The sequence below is a fragment of the Saccopteryx bilineata genome, chromosome 4 (assembly GCF_036850765.1).
Source record: "Saccopteryx bilineata isolate mSacBil1 chromosome 4, mSacBil1_pri_phased_curated, whole genome shotgun sequence".
In the NCBI taxonomy this organism is placed as follows: domain Eukaryota; kingdom Metazoa; phylum Chordata; class Mammalia; order Chiroptera; family Emballonuridae; genus Saccopteryx; species Saccopteryx bilineata.
The window spans coordinates 196,814,520-196,830,490 of record NC_089493.1 but is presented as its reverse complement, the minus strand read 5'-3'; the positions used below and the strand labels follow the sequence as shown (position 1 = coordinate 196,830,490).

The 15,971-nt window shown below is 61.6% G+C and overlaps 1 protein-coding gene across 1 annotated transcript in view; it reads left to right on the top strand.

Moving 5' to 3' along the window:
* SDK1 (sidekick cell adhesion molecule 1) overlaps window positions 1-15,971 on the top strand; it is a 771,944-nt gene that overhangs the window by 618,745 nt on the left and 137,228 nt on the right. The window contains exons 15-17 of the mRNA XM_066273473.1: window positions 856-1,003; window positions 1,767-1,907; window positions 6,306-6,487. Of these exons, the coding sequence (XP_066129570.1) occupies window positions 856-1,003; window positions 1,767-1,907; window positions 6,306-6,487 (471 nt within the window). The remainder of the gene's footprint in view (window positions 1-855; window positions 1,004-1,766; window positions 1,908-6,305; window positions 6,488-15,971) is intronic.

Sequence of the window (15,971 nt, the reverse complement as noted above, 5' to 3'; positions counted from 1 at the left end):
CAGATTGATTTCCACGGGACTCTTCCCCTGAGGACTTGTCAAGAGCCCTTCCGGATGGGAACTCATGGCACAGCGGGCGCTCCCAGGCCTAGCCAGGTCCCGTTCACCTCAGGGCCCCTGCTGCGAAATGATCGGGCCCACACAAGCGCTTGACCTCGGCACCACGTGGGGCAGCCATGCAGGAGCCCGGTGGACGCTCTGCAGCCTTGCAGGCGGGAGCCCCTCCTTCCCTAGGCTGGCCATGGCCCCACACACCTGCAGGGCGCTGGCAGGAAAGATAACCACACCAGCTGGGAGTCTCGTGTCTCTCCAGCCAAAGCCACTCAGGAGGGTGGGGGGCCGCCACGCAGATGGCCCGCAGGACACACGTCCCCGTCTGTCTCTGTCCCACTCATTTCCTCTTGTATTAAAATGCTAACAAATTCAGTTTTAATTTATCGCCGAGTGGCACACGCCGCATCAGTTCTGGGAGGGAGTCTGCAGTCTGCTTGCCTGGACGTGTCAGCCGCCAGCGCCCGGTCACTGCACGCTGAGCACAGGGCCGGGGAGCACTGTGGCCCCATTCAGAGCACCGTCGGCGGGTCTCATGGAAATCCCTTACTTGCTGAGGGCAGCCCGGGGTGACGGGAGGCACCCTCGACTCGGAGCGGGAAACCCATGTTCAGTGCCGGGCTGACCGGTCACCAGCCACGTGACCCTGCACCCCGGTTTCCACATCTGTTAGGCGGGGATCGGTGCCGCGTCTCCTGGAGCTGCCGGGCTGCGCACGTGCGTAATTCCCCAGGACGCAGGGCGCGCTGGCGCGCTGTTCTTCGGGCCTGTGCTCACGGGGGCGTGCCATCTGTTTCCTTTCAGACTCTCCGTGGAAAGTGCGTCTGTCCAACGTCGGCCCCGAGATGACCGGCGTCACCGTGCGCGGCCTGACGCCAGCTCGCTCCTACCAGTTCAGGGTGTGCGCCGTGAACCAAGTGGGCAAAGGCCAGTACAGCGCAGAGACCAGCAGGTGTGTGGCGCGCCCGCTCGGCGTGGTGATGGGGGGCGGTGCGGCCCGAGAGCACGCGGAAGCGTAGGCAGGGGGCGGGGCGGGCACGGACCCCGGGATCAGCCCCCAGCCCTGAGCCCCACCGCCAGCCTGTGCGCGGGAAAGACTGGAGCCGCGGTGGGAGGGCTCTGAGCACAGTGTCTCAGACGCGGCGCTCCTGATAGCACAACCCTCTGCGCACAGGGAGTCCCGGGTTTCGGTCCTGACTGCCGGCCGGCCGGGAGCGGGGGCCAGGGTCCTGGGTGTCGTGAGGGAACCGTCCCTGGGGTGCAGGGGCGGGAAACGCCGTCACCCCGTGTCAGCGGGCCCTCCTCCGCAACCTGAGCTCTGGGGGGCAGAGGGAGCCGTGAGTCGGGGATGAGCGGAGCCCGTGGGAGTTGCTCTGAGAAGTCTGAACGAGCGAGCGGAGGAAAACCCTTGGGAAGGCGTCTAGGGCGGGAGCCTGCAAGCCGGCCGCTCAGGCGTGTCCCGCTTTCAGAGAGCCCAGGCGCTGGGGTCGCTCGGACGGGCTGGGGTCGCCGCCTCTGTCTGCCCGTCACTGCTGGTCTTCTGTCCCACACACGTCCCGGCCGTTTGACCAGCTGTGTGTGTTTCGCTGTGTCCATCCCCCGAGCTCAGGAAATAGTCCGGCCGCAGCCCCAGCGAGGCAGGGAATGCGGACGGCCGGGCGCCTCTGCCTCTGACGCCGACTGACCTCTCTGCCCTCCCCGCCCTTTCTTTCCAGGTTGATGTTACCCGAAGAGCCACCCAGTGCCCCCCCGAAAAATATAGTGGCCAGTGGGCGCACCAATCAGTCCATCATGGTGCAGTGGCAGCCGCCCCCCGAGACGGAGCACAACGGGGTGCTGCGCGGGTACATCCTCAGGCAAGTCGCCCGCCGTGGGGCCTCTCCAGACGTCACGACAGAGAGTCAGGCCCTGGCTGGCTGGGCTTGCAGACGGGAGTGTTGACAGGAGCCCAGGGGCGGGCAGGAGCATGGAGCCCGCTGGGCGACCCCGGGGAGGGGGTGGGGAGGGTGGGCGCCCACCTGGAGAGGGTGGGGCGCCCGGGAAGCTCCGCGGGGTCAGCGCCCGCAGGTCCAGCCGTCCGCGTGCGCGCAGAACACTGCGTCGGACAGAAGCACGAGGGGACTATTATGGGTGGGGAGCAAAGTGCCCTCTTCATGCTAAGCTTTTCCCAGGGGTGTGCGTGATGAACTGTCGCGATTTCTAACAAACAATAATAATACAGCCGACTGAACGGTCACCCCGTTGTCACTATGCACAGGGTGGGTGCTGTTCAGGATCTCCAGGATTCCTCGTATTTCAAACGAATGTAAAAATCTAGCTTTTTTACATGCGACTTCACGGTTTCTCCGTGTTGGAAATGAAAGCGAGGGGCTTTGAAACACGGGGCAGGCTGGACGCACACGTGTGCAGGCGAGTGGCGCACGTGTGCAGGGGGCGGGCATCGTGCTGGCTCCGCCTCGGGGGCGGGGAGGGCGGGGCTCGCGACGAGAGGACCACGCCCACCAGGGCTGGGATTGAGGGGAGCCGCCCTCACTCTGCCCAAACCACTGCTGATTTAAAAATTGCACCGAATGTGATCCCGGCGGTGGTTTGTTGACACAAGTAACAAAGGAAGAAGAAAGCCGTAGTAAAGGATAGTTACGAAGTCCCTTCTAACAGAGTGCACAGCCGTGGACGTGCTTGCTAGTCTGACATGAACTTTGACCCCCTCGTGGCCTCAGGGGCCAGAACAGGGGTGCGGTTACCACCTCCCGGCGGAGAACCGGGCCGGGCCCATTCTGAGCCGGGCTCAGAAGATGCTGGGTGGAAAAGGTTTCACGGGGTACGTGTCGTTTCTTAGATACATGGGAGAGAGGAGGGAAGTGTTGCTTCTCCAACTCCATTCCCTTTGCAGAGAGGGAGGACCGCTCACCTGGTCTATGCCCACGTCATCACACACTCGTCGTTTCACACGTGTTTGCCTGTGTGCCGGGGGCACGCACGCGGCCGTCGTAGCCAAGTTTCTCTTCGTGCCTATGAATCATTCTCTCAGCACCAGCCAGGTCATCCTCTGCCCGCAGTGACCCAACCACAGCCATGCCTAGGGATGCCCAGAGTCAGACCCAGGGCCCTCCAGGCTCGCTGTGCCCCCAGCTGCCCGACCCCATCTCCCAGGAGGGTAAAGAGACTGCACTCTGCCCCCTGCCGGCACAGGGCACCGTGGGCTCCATCCAGGTCCTGTCTGGCATTCGTCTGCCCGAAGGCTGAGGCGGTGGCTTCACGCCACCAGCTCCCTGTTCCACCGGCACTCTTGTCCTGTGCTCACCGGCCAGTGAAAATGATGGGCCGTGCCCTCGTGGCCCCGCCCCCGTGTGCTCCTCTTCCTGACTGGCTGTCTGCCTGTCTGTCTGTCTGTCTTTGGGCCCACGAAGCAAAAGCTTCCTTCAGCTCCAGCTGCTGGGTGGGACTTGAAACATCGGCCACAGAACCTGGCTCGGGGCGCGCCCTCTCCTCACGAGGCCTCTCCGGTGTCCAGAGGCCCGTCGGGGGCCGTGGCATATGTTTCCATTTGGTGGGATTGCTGCCGTGAAAAGGATTTTCTGTGATGGTGCCAGTGGAGTATTTCGTAGGGGCTTAAGTCAAGAAAGCCCCAAAAAGGAGGATGCCCTCACGGCCCCACGGCCCGTGGATATATCAAAGTCTCCAGAAATCTCAAGGCCCCGTGCCGAAATGACTTCGCTTTAGAAACACTCCCGGAGTCACCCTGTGGCCTGCACATCACCTCTGCCTGCGAGCGCGTCCTCCAGAGCACACGTCCCCCACGTCAGATGCGCAGCGCGGCCCAGGGAGGGACAGGGCGGAGATAAATGGCCGTCGCCCCCCTTCGCCCCCCCCCCAGTAGGGCTGCGTGCGCAGAGATCAGATATTTATAATAACGGGTAGGGTGTCTCTTTAAGAAGAGCAGAAGGGTTAGGTCCTTTGTAAACACTCTCTCCTGTTATTTCCTTATGAAAAATACCGTCTTGTTCTGTTTGAGACGGTCTCCCGGGCAACGCATCCCGCCCGCCGGAGGACGGTGCCCTGCACTTCTGTTAGTTAATTGTGACCTTTCCAGACGTTCTGTGACTGCCAGGCGAGGACTCCGCGCCGCCGGACAGAACGGGGCGGCCTGAGCCCGCCGCCGCGAAAGGAGCAGGGTCAGTCGCGTGGAGAGGGGGGGCCCGGAGAGGCCCGGCGGCTCAGCAGGCTTGGTCCCTTGTGACTCGGCCTACGTCCCGGAGGGGGGGCTTTCAGAAAGGGGGAGGAGGGGGCGCGTCACCCTGCCCCTCCCGCCGGGCTCCGCCGTCTCATCCTGTTCTTGCAGCGTCCCTGTGCGGTGCCGTGAGGACTCTGTCAGTGTGGGGAGGTGGCCGCAGACGCCCAGAGAAGTTGGAAACTTGTGGAGACCGCCCAGCTCGCAGTGTCCTTCCCGGCCCGAGTCTCCTGGGGCTCAGACCTTTGCTCCCCCCGGGATGTGCATGGTCTGGTGACGGTCCCTCACGCGTGGGCTCCTTCCTGAGCCGTCACGCCCAGTGTGTGCCACGTTGGTTGGAGGCGGGCCTGGGCCCCCTTCACGCACCGGAACACTCTGGTGGCCGTGTCCTAACGGCTCACCTGCCAGTCTCGGTGGCATTTATTCCAGAAATTTGTGCTTTGTACGTAGGGGACTCAAGTGACCATATATGGCAGGGGGGTCTTCCACGCCGGTCCCCTCTCCCTGTCGTCACTGCCTTGAGGACCGTCATGTGACGTAGACGATCTGAACCCCCGCGACGAGCCCTCACACTTGCTCACGCAGGTCCTCCCTCCAGGCCAGGGGGCTGTCTCGGGAGGGGTCAGAGGCCGGCAGGGCAGGAAGCGGAAAGGTGGTCTCTGACGCACTGACCGCAGGAGGACACTGTCCATCCCCAGGGCCGCCCGCCGGGCTGTGGCTCCTCTCAGGCCAGGGGCGCAGGAGCCTCAGCCCCCTGCCCCTTCCCGTCAGACAGGCCTCGCCCGGGACCGCGGGTCTGGTCGACAGCAAGAGGGTGAGAGGTGCCCCACAGAGCCCGATCCTCACGGGGGGGGGGGGTGTTCCGTGAAGTCCCCCCACTTCCTTAGTGCCCCGCAGCCCTCTGCTCTGGGAGAGCCGTCTCCCGCTCAGGGGCCTGGACTCCGGGTCTCTCCTCCGTCCTGATGGCGGCGGCCTTGCTGCGGCGGGTCCAGCCCAGGGCACAGCGCAGGGTGCTGACCAGGACCCCGGGGCCCTCAACATCGCCCGCGTCAGGGAGGACCCAGGTGTCTCTGGCTGTGTGTCCTCCTGCCCCGTCTACCCCCATCTCCACGTATCTGACAGAGCCAGGCCCTCCTCAGGCGAGAACCGCTCCTTGGACGGAATCGCTCCACCCAGGGGACCCCCACCGCCCAGGGCCCTGGCTCCACCCAGGGGACCCCCACCGCCCAGGGCCCTGGCTCCACCCAGGGGACCCCCACCGCCCAGGGTCCTGACTCCACCCAGGGCGCTGATGACCTTCTCTGCACAGAGCCCTGGGAAGTCGCGAGCCACTCAGAGCGGTGCTGTCAATGTCCTTCCAGAGCGCGAACGGCCATCTCCTCGTTTATGTCCAAGTCCAGAGTCCTGTCTGTGGGTCACTTCTTAAAGTAAATACAACTTCCAATCCCTGCGTCGGGCGCACGATAGGGCCTACTGCGCGTACGCTCTCAAAGGTCTCCCCGAGACATGCTTCGCCATGCTCGGCGTCGGGCTAGTGTTTTAGGGGCGTCTGCACCTTTGGAAGCCTCTCCGTCTGGTTCTGGGACCCGCTTGAACAAATATAGAATTCCTAAGCGGAGCTACCGGGGCTGGACTTGCTCTTCTGTCCCCCCCACCCGTGTCAGAGTCACGGGGCTGGGGGGACGTGTCACTCAGACTGATGGGCAGCAACCACCCCGACTGAAGTCGCGTCTGGAATTTTGGGGTGCTGAGCCCCCATGCTCCCAGGACAGGTGTGCTTTAAAAGCTGTCATTTTCCCTCCACCGGGAACAAGGTTCACATGTCGGTTCTGTTCCGCCCAGCACTTTCAGCACGCGAGCCGAGAGGTTATTCCGTTTCAACGGGCGAATCAGGAGGCGGCCTCGCCGTGGGCAGGCCTCCCGGCCTGGCCGCTGTTCACACACCCACACCCCCCTCCGCTGCGCGGGAGGGCCGCGGGCACACCACGTCCCGGGCGAGTCACCTCTCCACCGTCTGCTGCAGGTACCGCCTGGCCGGCCTGCCCGGGGAATACCAGCAGAGGAACATCACCAGCCCCGAGGTCAACTACTGCCTGGTGACCGAGCTGATCATCTGGACGCAGTACGAGATACAGGTGGCCGCTTACAACGGGGCCGGCCTGGGCGTCTTCAGCAGGGCGGTGACCGAGTACACCCTCCAAGGAGGTAAGCGGGGTCTGCGAGGCTCGCCCAGAGCAGCCGGATGTAAACACAGAGGGTTCAGCCCCCCCACCCCCGTGTCTGATTTCATCTCGCCCCCTACACGGCGCGAGGGAGGGAGTGGGCTGGGTTCCACTTGCTTCTCTCTGCTCTCACACGCACCCTTTGCCTGGTCCCCTGGGGTCCCTGCAGGTGCCGGGGGGGAGGCTGGACTTGTTCTACATGAATCCTGGTCCCATGTGGTGTTCCTGGAGTCCTCTGGGGCCCTGTGGGTGCTTTTCCAAGGGAACGACGACTTAGAGTGGTGTTTCTTTGAGATGAGCAGTAATGAAATGTGCCGCTTGGCACTTTGTTTGTTTATGTGTGTGTTTGATTTTCTCTCTCAGTTGCACCAGCCAACAATTTACGAGATGGTCAAACCTCTCCCCCCAGAATAGTTGGGAGGGAGGAACGTCATAAAGACGGGGGGGGGGGTCTCACACCTGACCCGTGTGCTGAATCCCCCCACCCCACCCCCCAGTCACCTTAAGGCTCTTCCCAGCGTCCGGTCCCCCACTGTTCTCTCTGAGGACCGGGCGGGCGCGGCCCCCGGAGAAGTTGGTGTCTGCAGTTGTTCTGCATCCCACTGCTGGCCCGCTCAGCGCCACACAGACCCTCTGCCAGGCAGCTGCGCCCGCCCCACCGCCCAGATCCCTGCCCTGGGGGAAGCAGTCTCCCCCACGCAATCCAGAGCCCCTTTCCGTCCCCTCTCCTGGCTCACAGGTGTGGTTTTATACGCTTAGGCGTTTTTATTGCTCCCAGGCCCTGACCTTCTTCAGATGACAGGGTTTCTAACTGCCCACTTCTCTCCCCAAATCATGCCCGAGACCTAATGTTCCTTGATATGACATGCTGTTATCATCATCCCTTATTGATCGTCTGTCCGTTGTCATCCTAGAGTCTATACATCAATCCTCCCTATAAATTAAGTGCAGTCAGTCTGCATTCACAGCGACGGGCAGAAAATGCTTAAAATGCAAGACAAGCAGAAAGGGCCCCTTCCACGGCTCCTAATGCTTAATGGCTTGCGGGGAAACAGAAAGAAAGACCTGGAATCCCGGACCGTGAAAGTTTGCTCCGAGGAGCCTCTGTCACAATTAAATAACAGCACAGTGGGCGGGAAACACGTAAACCGAGTTACGGCTGTGAATAACTCCCGCACTCTGAACCCCGCCGGCCTCGCTCCGTCCCCAGCGCCCACCCCCCACCCCGGCCGAGACGGGCGTCCAGAGTGTGGCTTTAATTCGGGCCACCCCGGGGAGCCGTTCAAGGTGCAGAGCCATGGGTGAGGCGGCCACAATGCTGGACTGGGAAAACGCACCCCCCGAGGGTGACGGGCGGGCGGGAAGCCGACAGAAGAGCGTCCGTCCGTCCGTGTGGCTGTGAGGCGATGACCCCTCCCAGCTCCCAGGCTGCCGGGAGAATGACGGGGGGGGGGGGGGGGAGGGGAGAGACCTGTGTCCGGCGGGGGCTTCTCAGCTTTCAGAAACAGCCTCACGCCCGCTCCCTCTGTGTCCCTTGCGACAGCCTGTCCACTGAGTACCGTCCCGGGCAGTCACACCCCGGGGTGTCCCGGGCAGCCACGCCCGTGGTGTCCCGGGCAGCCACGCCCGAGGTGTCCCGGGCAGTCACACCCGAGGTGTCCCGGGCAGTGGCCCTGGGCAGTCACCCCCGAGGTGTCCCGGGCAGTCACACCCATGGTGTCCCAGGCAGCCACGCCCGAGGTGTCCCGGGCAGTCACACCCATGGTGTCCCGGGCGGCCACGCCCGAGGTGTCCCGGGCGGTCACACCCGGAGTGTCCTGGGCAGTGGCTCTGGGTGGGGACACAGGTGGCATCCAGCCGCTCCCTCCTATTGCTGGCCGTTTTCAGGAGAGACCAGGGCCAGGGTCGTTGGCAGTCACTTCTGCACAAGGAAACTGAACATTATCTGGCTCAACGTGAGTTGGGCTGAGGCTCCGTGGCTGACAGAGGGCAGAACCAGCGTCCGGTCCTCCCTGTGTTCTGGGTGACGTCGCAGCCCCTGATGTCAGTGGTAACCGCCCAGAGCCGCGCCAGGGCACAGAGCCCCACGGAAACGGCGGCCGGCCGGGCGGGTTCCCACCTCTGCCTCTTTCTGCGTGACCACGGCTGTGTATATCCGACCCTCAGGATACACGGCCGCCTGAAGTCAACCCCCCCGCGGCAGTCTGCGCCCGCCGGCCTCCTCAGGGGCCTTCATCATCGCCCAGGTCGGAATGAGCAGGAACGGGGAACCCCCAGCCCCAGCCCCACAGTTCGGGGTCCATCTGCTGCCGGAAGCCCTGTCTGGACGCGAACGTGTCCCCCGGCCACCGGCGCTGAGAGCTGAGGAAGCAGGGAGGATGGAGCCAGCCTGGGACGCCATGAGGCAGTGATTGAAATGCCCGTGTGTTAAAGGGGGAAAGAGGAACTCATGACTGTCGGCCTGACTGGGGGACAATGGCCGTGTGTATAAACTAAGTCTGGAGGCCACTAGGGGAGCATGGGAAGGCAGGGGCCACGCAGCCTCGGAGGCGGGGGACAGTGGGGGGGACGGGCTCTGTCCAGCTGGCCTCACTTCCCCCTCCGTGGCCATGCGGGCTCAACCCTCAGGGGAGTGAGGGGTCACTTATCTTGACTTTAATAAGGCTTTTGGGGGGTCACTCCTTCCAGAAGGTGCCGGATGTCCAGTGAGCCTGGGGGCTCCCACTCCCATTAGGTGAGTGTCACTCAGCCTCTCGAAAGCACCAGCCGGGCGAGGACCCTGGAGGGCACGGGGGCTCCTGCCCACCTCACACCCCTGGGGCAGAGCGGCCTCAGGTGGGCTCTCCTGACGGAAGCCCCCACAGGGGGTAAGCGGGTGACCCCTGCCTTCGTCAGCATGGCGCACGCTGCTGTTGATCCCCAAAGTGACCGGGAGCCGCCTTCACCTGCCACCAATCCCGTGTCCGTCCAGCCCCCTCCCCCGCAGGTGGGTGAAGCCGCCTGGTCTGTCTGCCAGGGTCACAGTCCCCTCCTGGAGGCAGCTGGGGTGCAGGGACCTCCGTGACTGCGAGCTTCAAGCCCCCCGCACCTACCACCCCGTCTCTCCTCGGCCGGTCCAGGGAATCCATCGGACCAGCAGAGCCTCCACGGCCTTTTCTGCTCCCGGCGTTTTAACCCGTGGCACGGCGGTGACTTTCAGATCGAGCGGCAGCCCTCGCACACGGCTCCCGCCAGCCAGCGGACTATCCACGGGGCGGGAGGAAAGTCTCCTTCCGTCCTGGCGGCTGTGGCCGGCGATCCCAGCAGCCCTGGATGGAACCCGCCCGCCGGATTTCCACCGTGATTCTCCAGACGGAAACGGGCCATACATTCCGTGTTCACTCAAGAACTCCCTTCAACACGCTTCCGGAGGCGCCGGGCTTTGGGTTTTGGGTGGAAAAGGTCCGAGGGTGTGGGTTTTGCCCGCCGACCCACCTGTCGTTCACCCCCCCCCGCAGCGCCCCCATCACGGAGATTCAGTCCTTGGGTTTGATGCTGAGGCTGGGCGGTCCCAAATCCCGTTTTTCTTTTTTTTTTTTTTTTTGTATTTTTCCAAAGCTGGAAACGGGGAGAGACAGTCAGACAGACTCCGGCATGCGCCCAACCGGGATCTACCCGGCACGCCCACCAGGGGCCACGCTCTGCCCACCAGGAGGCGATGCTCTGCCCCTCCGGGGCGTCGCTCTGCCGCAACCAGAGCCACTCTAGCGCCTGGGGCAGAGGCCAAGGAGCCATCCCCAGCGCCCGGGCCATTTTTGCTCCAATGGAGCCTTGGCTGCGGGAGGGGAAGAGAGAGACAGAGAGGAAGGGAGGGGTGGAGAAGCAAATGGGCGCGTCTCCTGTGTGCCCTGGCCGGGAATCGAACCCGGGTCCCCTGCACGCCAGGCCGACGCTCTACCGCTGAGCCAACCGGCCAGGGCCAAATCCCGTTTTTCTTAACTGTTGTTCAAGTCGCGGGGACAGCCGCGGGACAGAGTGACCCCACATGCGGTAAGCGCCGTCTGAGATGTGACGCCCCGCCCTCCCGCGTGGAGACCGGCCCGGCGGCTCTCCTGCCTCACGTGTGCGTAGAGACGCCGCCATCGTTGGCGCTGCTAGAAAAACTCCGAAGACAAATTATCCTATAAATCATCGTCTCGGGCACACTGCAGCTTCCTTTTTTCTTTCTTTTTATTTTTCTCTCCCGGTTTTATTTCTTTATCGTTTCTCTCCTTATAACAGGTATTTTTTTGTGTGCTGGGATGATTTATTCCGGTTTCAGAACATTACCTTAAAGAAATGGAAAAAACATTTGGTTATCCACATGCCTAAGACATTATTATTAGTAAAACGCTCCTAAACGTTCACTTGGGCTCTGAAAGGTGTGCTGAGGGAAGGGTTATAAATGAGCACACACTCCGTTCGCGAGCTCTGTTCTTTTCTCCCCTTGGGAAATTCTCAATGCGGCGTCAGTGACACGGCACAAAAGATGCGTTTCTCCGCCGGGGAGACTCTCGGGGCCTCGGGCTGCACCGGCACTGGGGGGGAAACCATCCCAGACCCCCCCCCCAGCCGCCCCCACGACAGGAAGTGAAACCCGAACAGAGCGCCGTTCCGTTGGGCATGGGCGCCACCGGCCTTGGAGGGCGGGCAGGAGAGGACAGGACAGGAAGCCGGCGGGTCAGAGGGAGCCACCAGGCCCAGGTGCTCGGTCCCGTGCTGTGCACACGTCGGGCCGTTCTCACGTCCTTCCTCTCCACGCCGTCCTCCCGGGCGGTGGGTGTCCTGGCACCTGCGTGACAGAGGAAACGGGAGCCCAGGGAGTCACTGCCTCCCCCCCCCCCAAGGCCACAGAGCTAGAAAATGCTGGACGGTGAGGCACTGGACTTCATGCTGCTTTTATTCCACGCACGTCAGACACGGGCAGCAGTGACCCTGGATGACCGGTCTCGCCTGTGCATAGCCAGCAGCCCTTTCCCGTGATGGGCCCGCTCCCCCCACCCCCCCACCCACCCCACCCCCCCATTGGGAAAGCACACACGTTTCATTCTCTGGGGTCGCCTGGAAAGAACGAGGGGCCTGAGAATCCTCATAAGTTCTGGGCAGACAGCTCAGCGCCCGACATTTCAAATCCTGCCTCCTGAAGGAGGAGCGTGGAGCGCAATTGTGGCGAGGACATGAAGACCAGTCCCCCCTCTGCCCGGCCAGCAGCTCCAGTCTCAGCAAACAGAACCCGGGCAGAAGGGAAGGGGGATGCCTTGCTGGACGGGACGGGTCCTGAGAGGTCACCATCCAGGCCAGTCTCCAGCCGGGGGAACGGACATGGCCCCTGAGGGCGCGGAGAGGGAACTGTGTGGCGAGACGCTGAGATTTCACGGTCCCCCCCCCACCCGCTATGGATGGATGGGCAGCGTTACTCCTGTGACGGCAGCCGGGCGCACGCCCCGTAGTGCAGGCGCTTTGTGGGACGGGGCCCTCGGCGTTCCCTCGGTGCTGAGCCGCACTCATTTCATCGTACGGTCAGCAGGCGGCTCCGGCCCTTCGGGTGGGGTCTGCGTCAGCTTGGCGGTGGCTGCGAGCAGGGTCCAGACGTCAGTCCCGTTCCTGCCATGGAGGCCCGGATAGCCGCGTCCACCTGTCCCCACGAGACCCACAGACGGACGTCTCTGCTGGCCCTCCACAGTGTCACGTTTGCCAGTTTTCTTTGGCGTGTTGTGACTGACGCTTCGGCGCATCGGACGGCCTCGTGGTCAGCGGTGGTTTCTTGCGACGGCCTGTTACGTGCAGCCGGTCCTGCCGTTTCTGCCCGGGGAAGAGAAGAGGAGCCGTCACCGTCACCGTCACCGTCACCGTCACGCGAGGCTCGAGTTGACTCGGGGAATGTTGCCAATACGCTTTCGTGTCTTTTGCGTGCTTGAGTGAAACGCCAGTAAGGAGACAACGTGTGTCTCTCCCGTCAGGCGCAGAGAACGGCTCGGGCACAGGGCCTGCCCGGCACGCGGTCCGTCCGACGCTGCGGGCCACCGTCGGTGGTGGTGGACAGGACCCCCATGGTAAAAAGGGGGAAGAGAGGCTCGTGGGGACAAGGGAGGCTCCAGACAGAGCGGAAGTAAAAAGCAGGGAAGAACGGAGGGGCAGAGGGAGAGAGGGAGGGAGGAGGAAGGAAAGAAAGACCCCTGACCGGACGTCTGCTGGGAGCCTTCCCGTCCACGGCGGTTATGACGACGACTGTGGGTTTTCACAGCTGCCCCTCCTGATCGGGCCGGTGAGCCTTTTGGACACTGGTGTTTGGTGGACTCTCTGCTGTTTGGAATGACAGGACTTCCAGCTCGTCGTACCGACCGCCTGCTCCTGACCTGGGCTCGTCCGTTCATCCACGGAGCCTGTTTGCTTATGTGGTTACGGGGGAGTCCAAGGGCTCCTGTGTTGGTCATTTCTAGGCCTTTTTTTTTTTTTTTTTTACAAAGAATCCTTCTTTTGAGGGATAAAAACATTCTACTAACGATTCAAATTTAGAGATTCAACTTTGCCAAAAATCCCCGTCCCCGGTGACATCGCATATTTGACAGTTACCGTGACGTGACCTGAGGGTGGCTCTCTCTCCCCAGTCGAGAGTGACTTCTGTGGGATCCCCCCCACCCCTCCACGTCCAGGTCAGCTGCTCTGGTGGCACACCCATGCCCGGTGCGGGCACCTAGCCTGCTGAGTGAGGGCTCCCAGCTGGGACACTCCTGGGAACGGCGTCACCCAGGGAGACGCTCCTCCCAGCGGTCACCACACTCTCCCTCCACCCCTGTCCCCACCCCCGGCCACCGCTGACCTCTTATTGTCTCCATGGTTTTGCCTTTTCCAGAACGTATCACCATGGCGTCAGGGGGCGGAGCCTTTCCAGATTGGCCTCTTGCGCTCAGCTGTGGGCAGGGCACACGTATTGTTGTGGGGTTTTTTGTATTTTTCCGAAGTTGGAAACGGGGAGGCAGTCAGACAGACTCCTGCATGTGCCTGACTGGAATCCACCCGGCATGCCCACCAGGGGGCGATGCTCTGCCCATCCGGGGCCTTGCTCTGTTGCAACCAGAGCCATTCTAGTGCCTGAGGCAGAGGCCACAGAGCCATTCCCAGCGCCCGGGCCATCTTTGCTCCAATGGAGCCTTGGCTGCGGGAGGGGAAGAGAGAGACAGAGAAGAAGGAGAGGGGGAGGGGTGGAGAAGCAGATGGGTGCCTCTCCTGTGTGCCCTGGCTGGGAATCGAACCCAGGACTCCTGCACGCCAGGCTGACGCTCTACCACTGAGCCAACCGGCCAGGGCCACATATCGTTTTCAAATGCATTTTCCACAGCAATGCATTTCTGAGTGGCCGTTGGCCATGGCTTGCCTCTGATGGAAACCCTGCCGGCGTCAGTCTGAGAAATCCCCATCTCTGGCGAAGAGGAACGGCCATCACTGCCCCCCCACGGCAGACATTCCGGAACTGTGAAGCTCCTGTTATCGACGCCGACCGACCTGTGGTGTCTCTTCCCCGTGCCCCCGTGGGTGCTGGGTGCTCCTGCCGGGGCGCCCCGTCCTTGGCTGGGAGAGCGAGCCAGTGTCCGGGGTGGGGAGAGGGGGTTGGGGCTATGTCCAGTGTAAGACTGGGGACACAGTGGATCTGTGCCAGGCCATTCGCTGCTGAAGATGGAGTGTTTTTGAGCAACGAAAAACCACCAGAGCGCAGCTGTCACCACACCTCTTCAGGGCCTGCCGCGAGGGGCATGGGAAGGTGGCCCTTGAAATGCTCATTACGGGGAGAAGCTGTCCCCTGAGGCCTAATTCAGAGAAGGAGGAGGCCATGGCGCCCTGCTGGGCCCCCCGAACCCCATGCCGAAGGGCCCCTCTGTGAGCACCGGTCCCTCATAGGCTCGGCCCTCCCTCTGCGCAGAAGGCGTGGGATTCCGTCACGGGCGGTAATGGAGACTTTTTGCCCGGCCGCTCCCTTACGGGGCGCGCTGCCAGGAAGGGTTTCCCGGCTGTTGGTCTTCCTCTCGCTTCAGGGAATTTTTGATTCCATTGTCCACAAATTTGTGAGTCACCCTGACAGCAATGATTAGGAAAGAGAGAAGAGGGCTGAGAAGAATTGGAGATTCTTTTTTTTTTTTTTTTTGACGAAAGCCCAGGGTGTGGCCCTGGCCGGTTGGCTCAGTGGTAGAGCGTCGGCCTGGCGTGCGGGGGACCCGGGTTTGATTCCCGGCCAGGGCACACAGGAGAAGCGCCCATTTGCTTCTCCACCCCCCCCCTCCTTCCTCGCCTTGGAGCAAAGAAGGCCTGGGCACTGGGGATGGCTCCTTGGCCTCTGCCCCAGGCGCTAGAGTGGCTCTGGTCCCGGCAGAGCGACGCCCCAGAGGGGCAGAGCATCGCCCCCTGGTGGGCAGAGTGTCGCCCCTGGTGGGCGTGCCGGGTGGATCCCGGTCGGGCACATGCGGGAGTCTGTCTGACTGTCTCTCCCCGTTTCCAGCTTCAGAAAAATACAAAAAAAAAAAAAAAAAAAAAAAAGCCCAGGGTGGGTGACTCCTCGGCTTTGAAACCTCTGTCCTGCGACTCTGGGGCATCGCAGAGCCTCCGTGAACTTTGATGGGAGGACGTTGCGGGCACAGCGGTTCTTGAATCTCCCAGCCGGGCCATCCCCAGGTAACAAGGAGGGCTTAGCTTCTGGGTAAGGGCTGAGGTATGGATCCAGATGATGACGATGATGATGACGATGACGATTTGCATCTGGACGTCTGTTTCCCCCAGCACCACTTGTCATCAAGACTGTCCTTTCTCCATAGAACTGCCCCTTGTGCATCAATCATAACCCACTTGAGCTACAACATGAGTAACTCCTGGGCTCCGCTTGGCTGATCAGTGTGTCCCTCCTTGCTCCGGTGACACTCCGTGTTGGTGACTGTAGATTTACAGTTAGTATTGATGTCATGCACTTGAAGGTTGTTCAATTTTGTTCTTTTTTTTTTCTCTCAAAACGGTTTTTGCTGCCTTTACTTTTCTCTATAAATTTTAAAGTCAACTTTTCAATTAAAAAAAAAAAAAACATCCCAGCGAGCGGCGACATTGATCAGGACAGTGTTCAATCTAGAGACCAGATTGGGGAAAATTGACATCTTGGTTGTGGTGTCTCCCAAGCCATGGATAGGACATGACTCTCCGTCTACCGTTAGGCCTCCGATCTCTTTGATCACCGTTTCGTGGTTTTGAGCCGACCGGTTCTGCGTGCAGTTTGTTAAATTTATATCTAGCTCATGTTGTCATCGCTGTTTTACGTGATGGCGACTTATTTTAATTTCCACTCGTTCATTGCTCGTGCTTAGAAATATAATTGAGATTTTTTGTTTGTTTGTTTTTAGAAAACTAAATTTAACGGGGTGACACTGATCAGTAAGAGTGGTCTTCATGGACAATCCTATTGGGTGACTAGG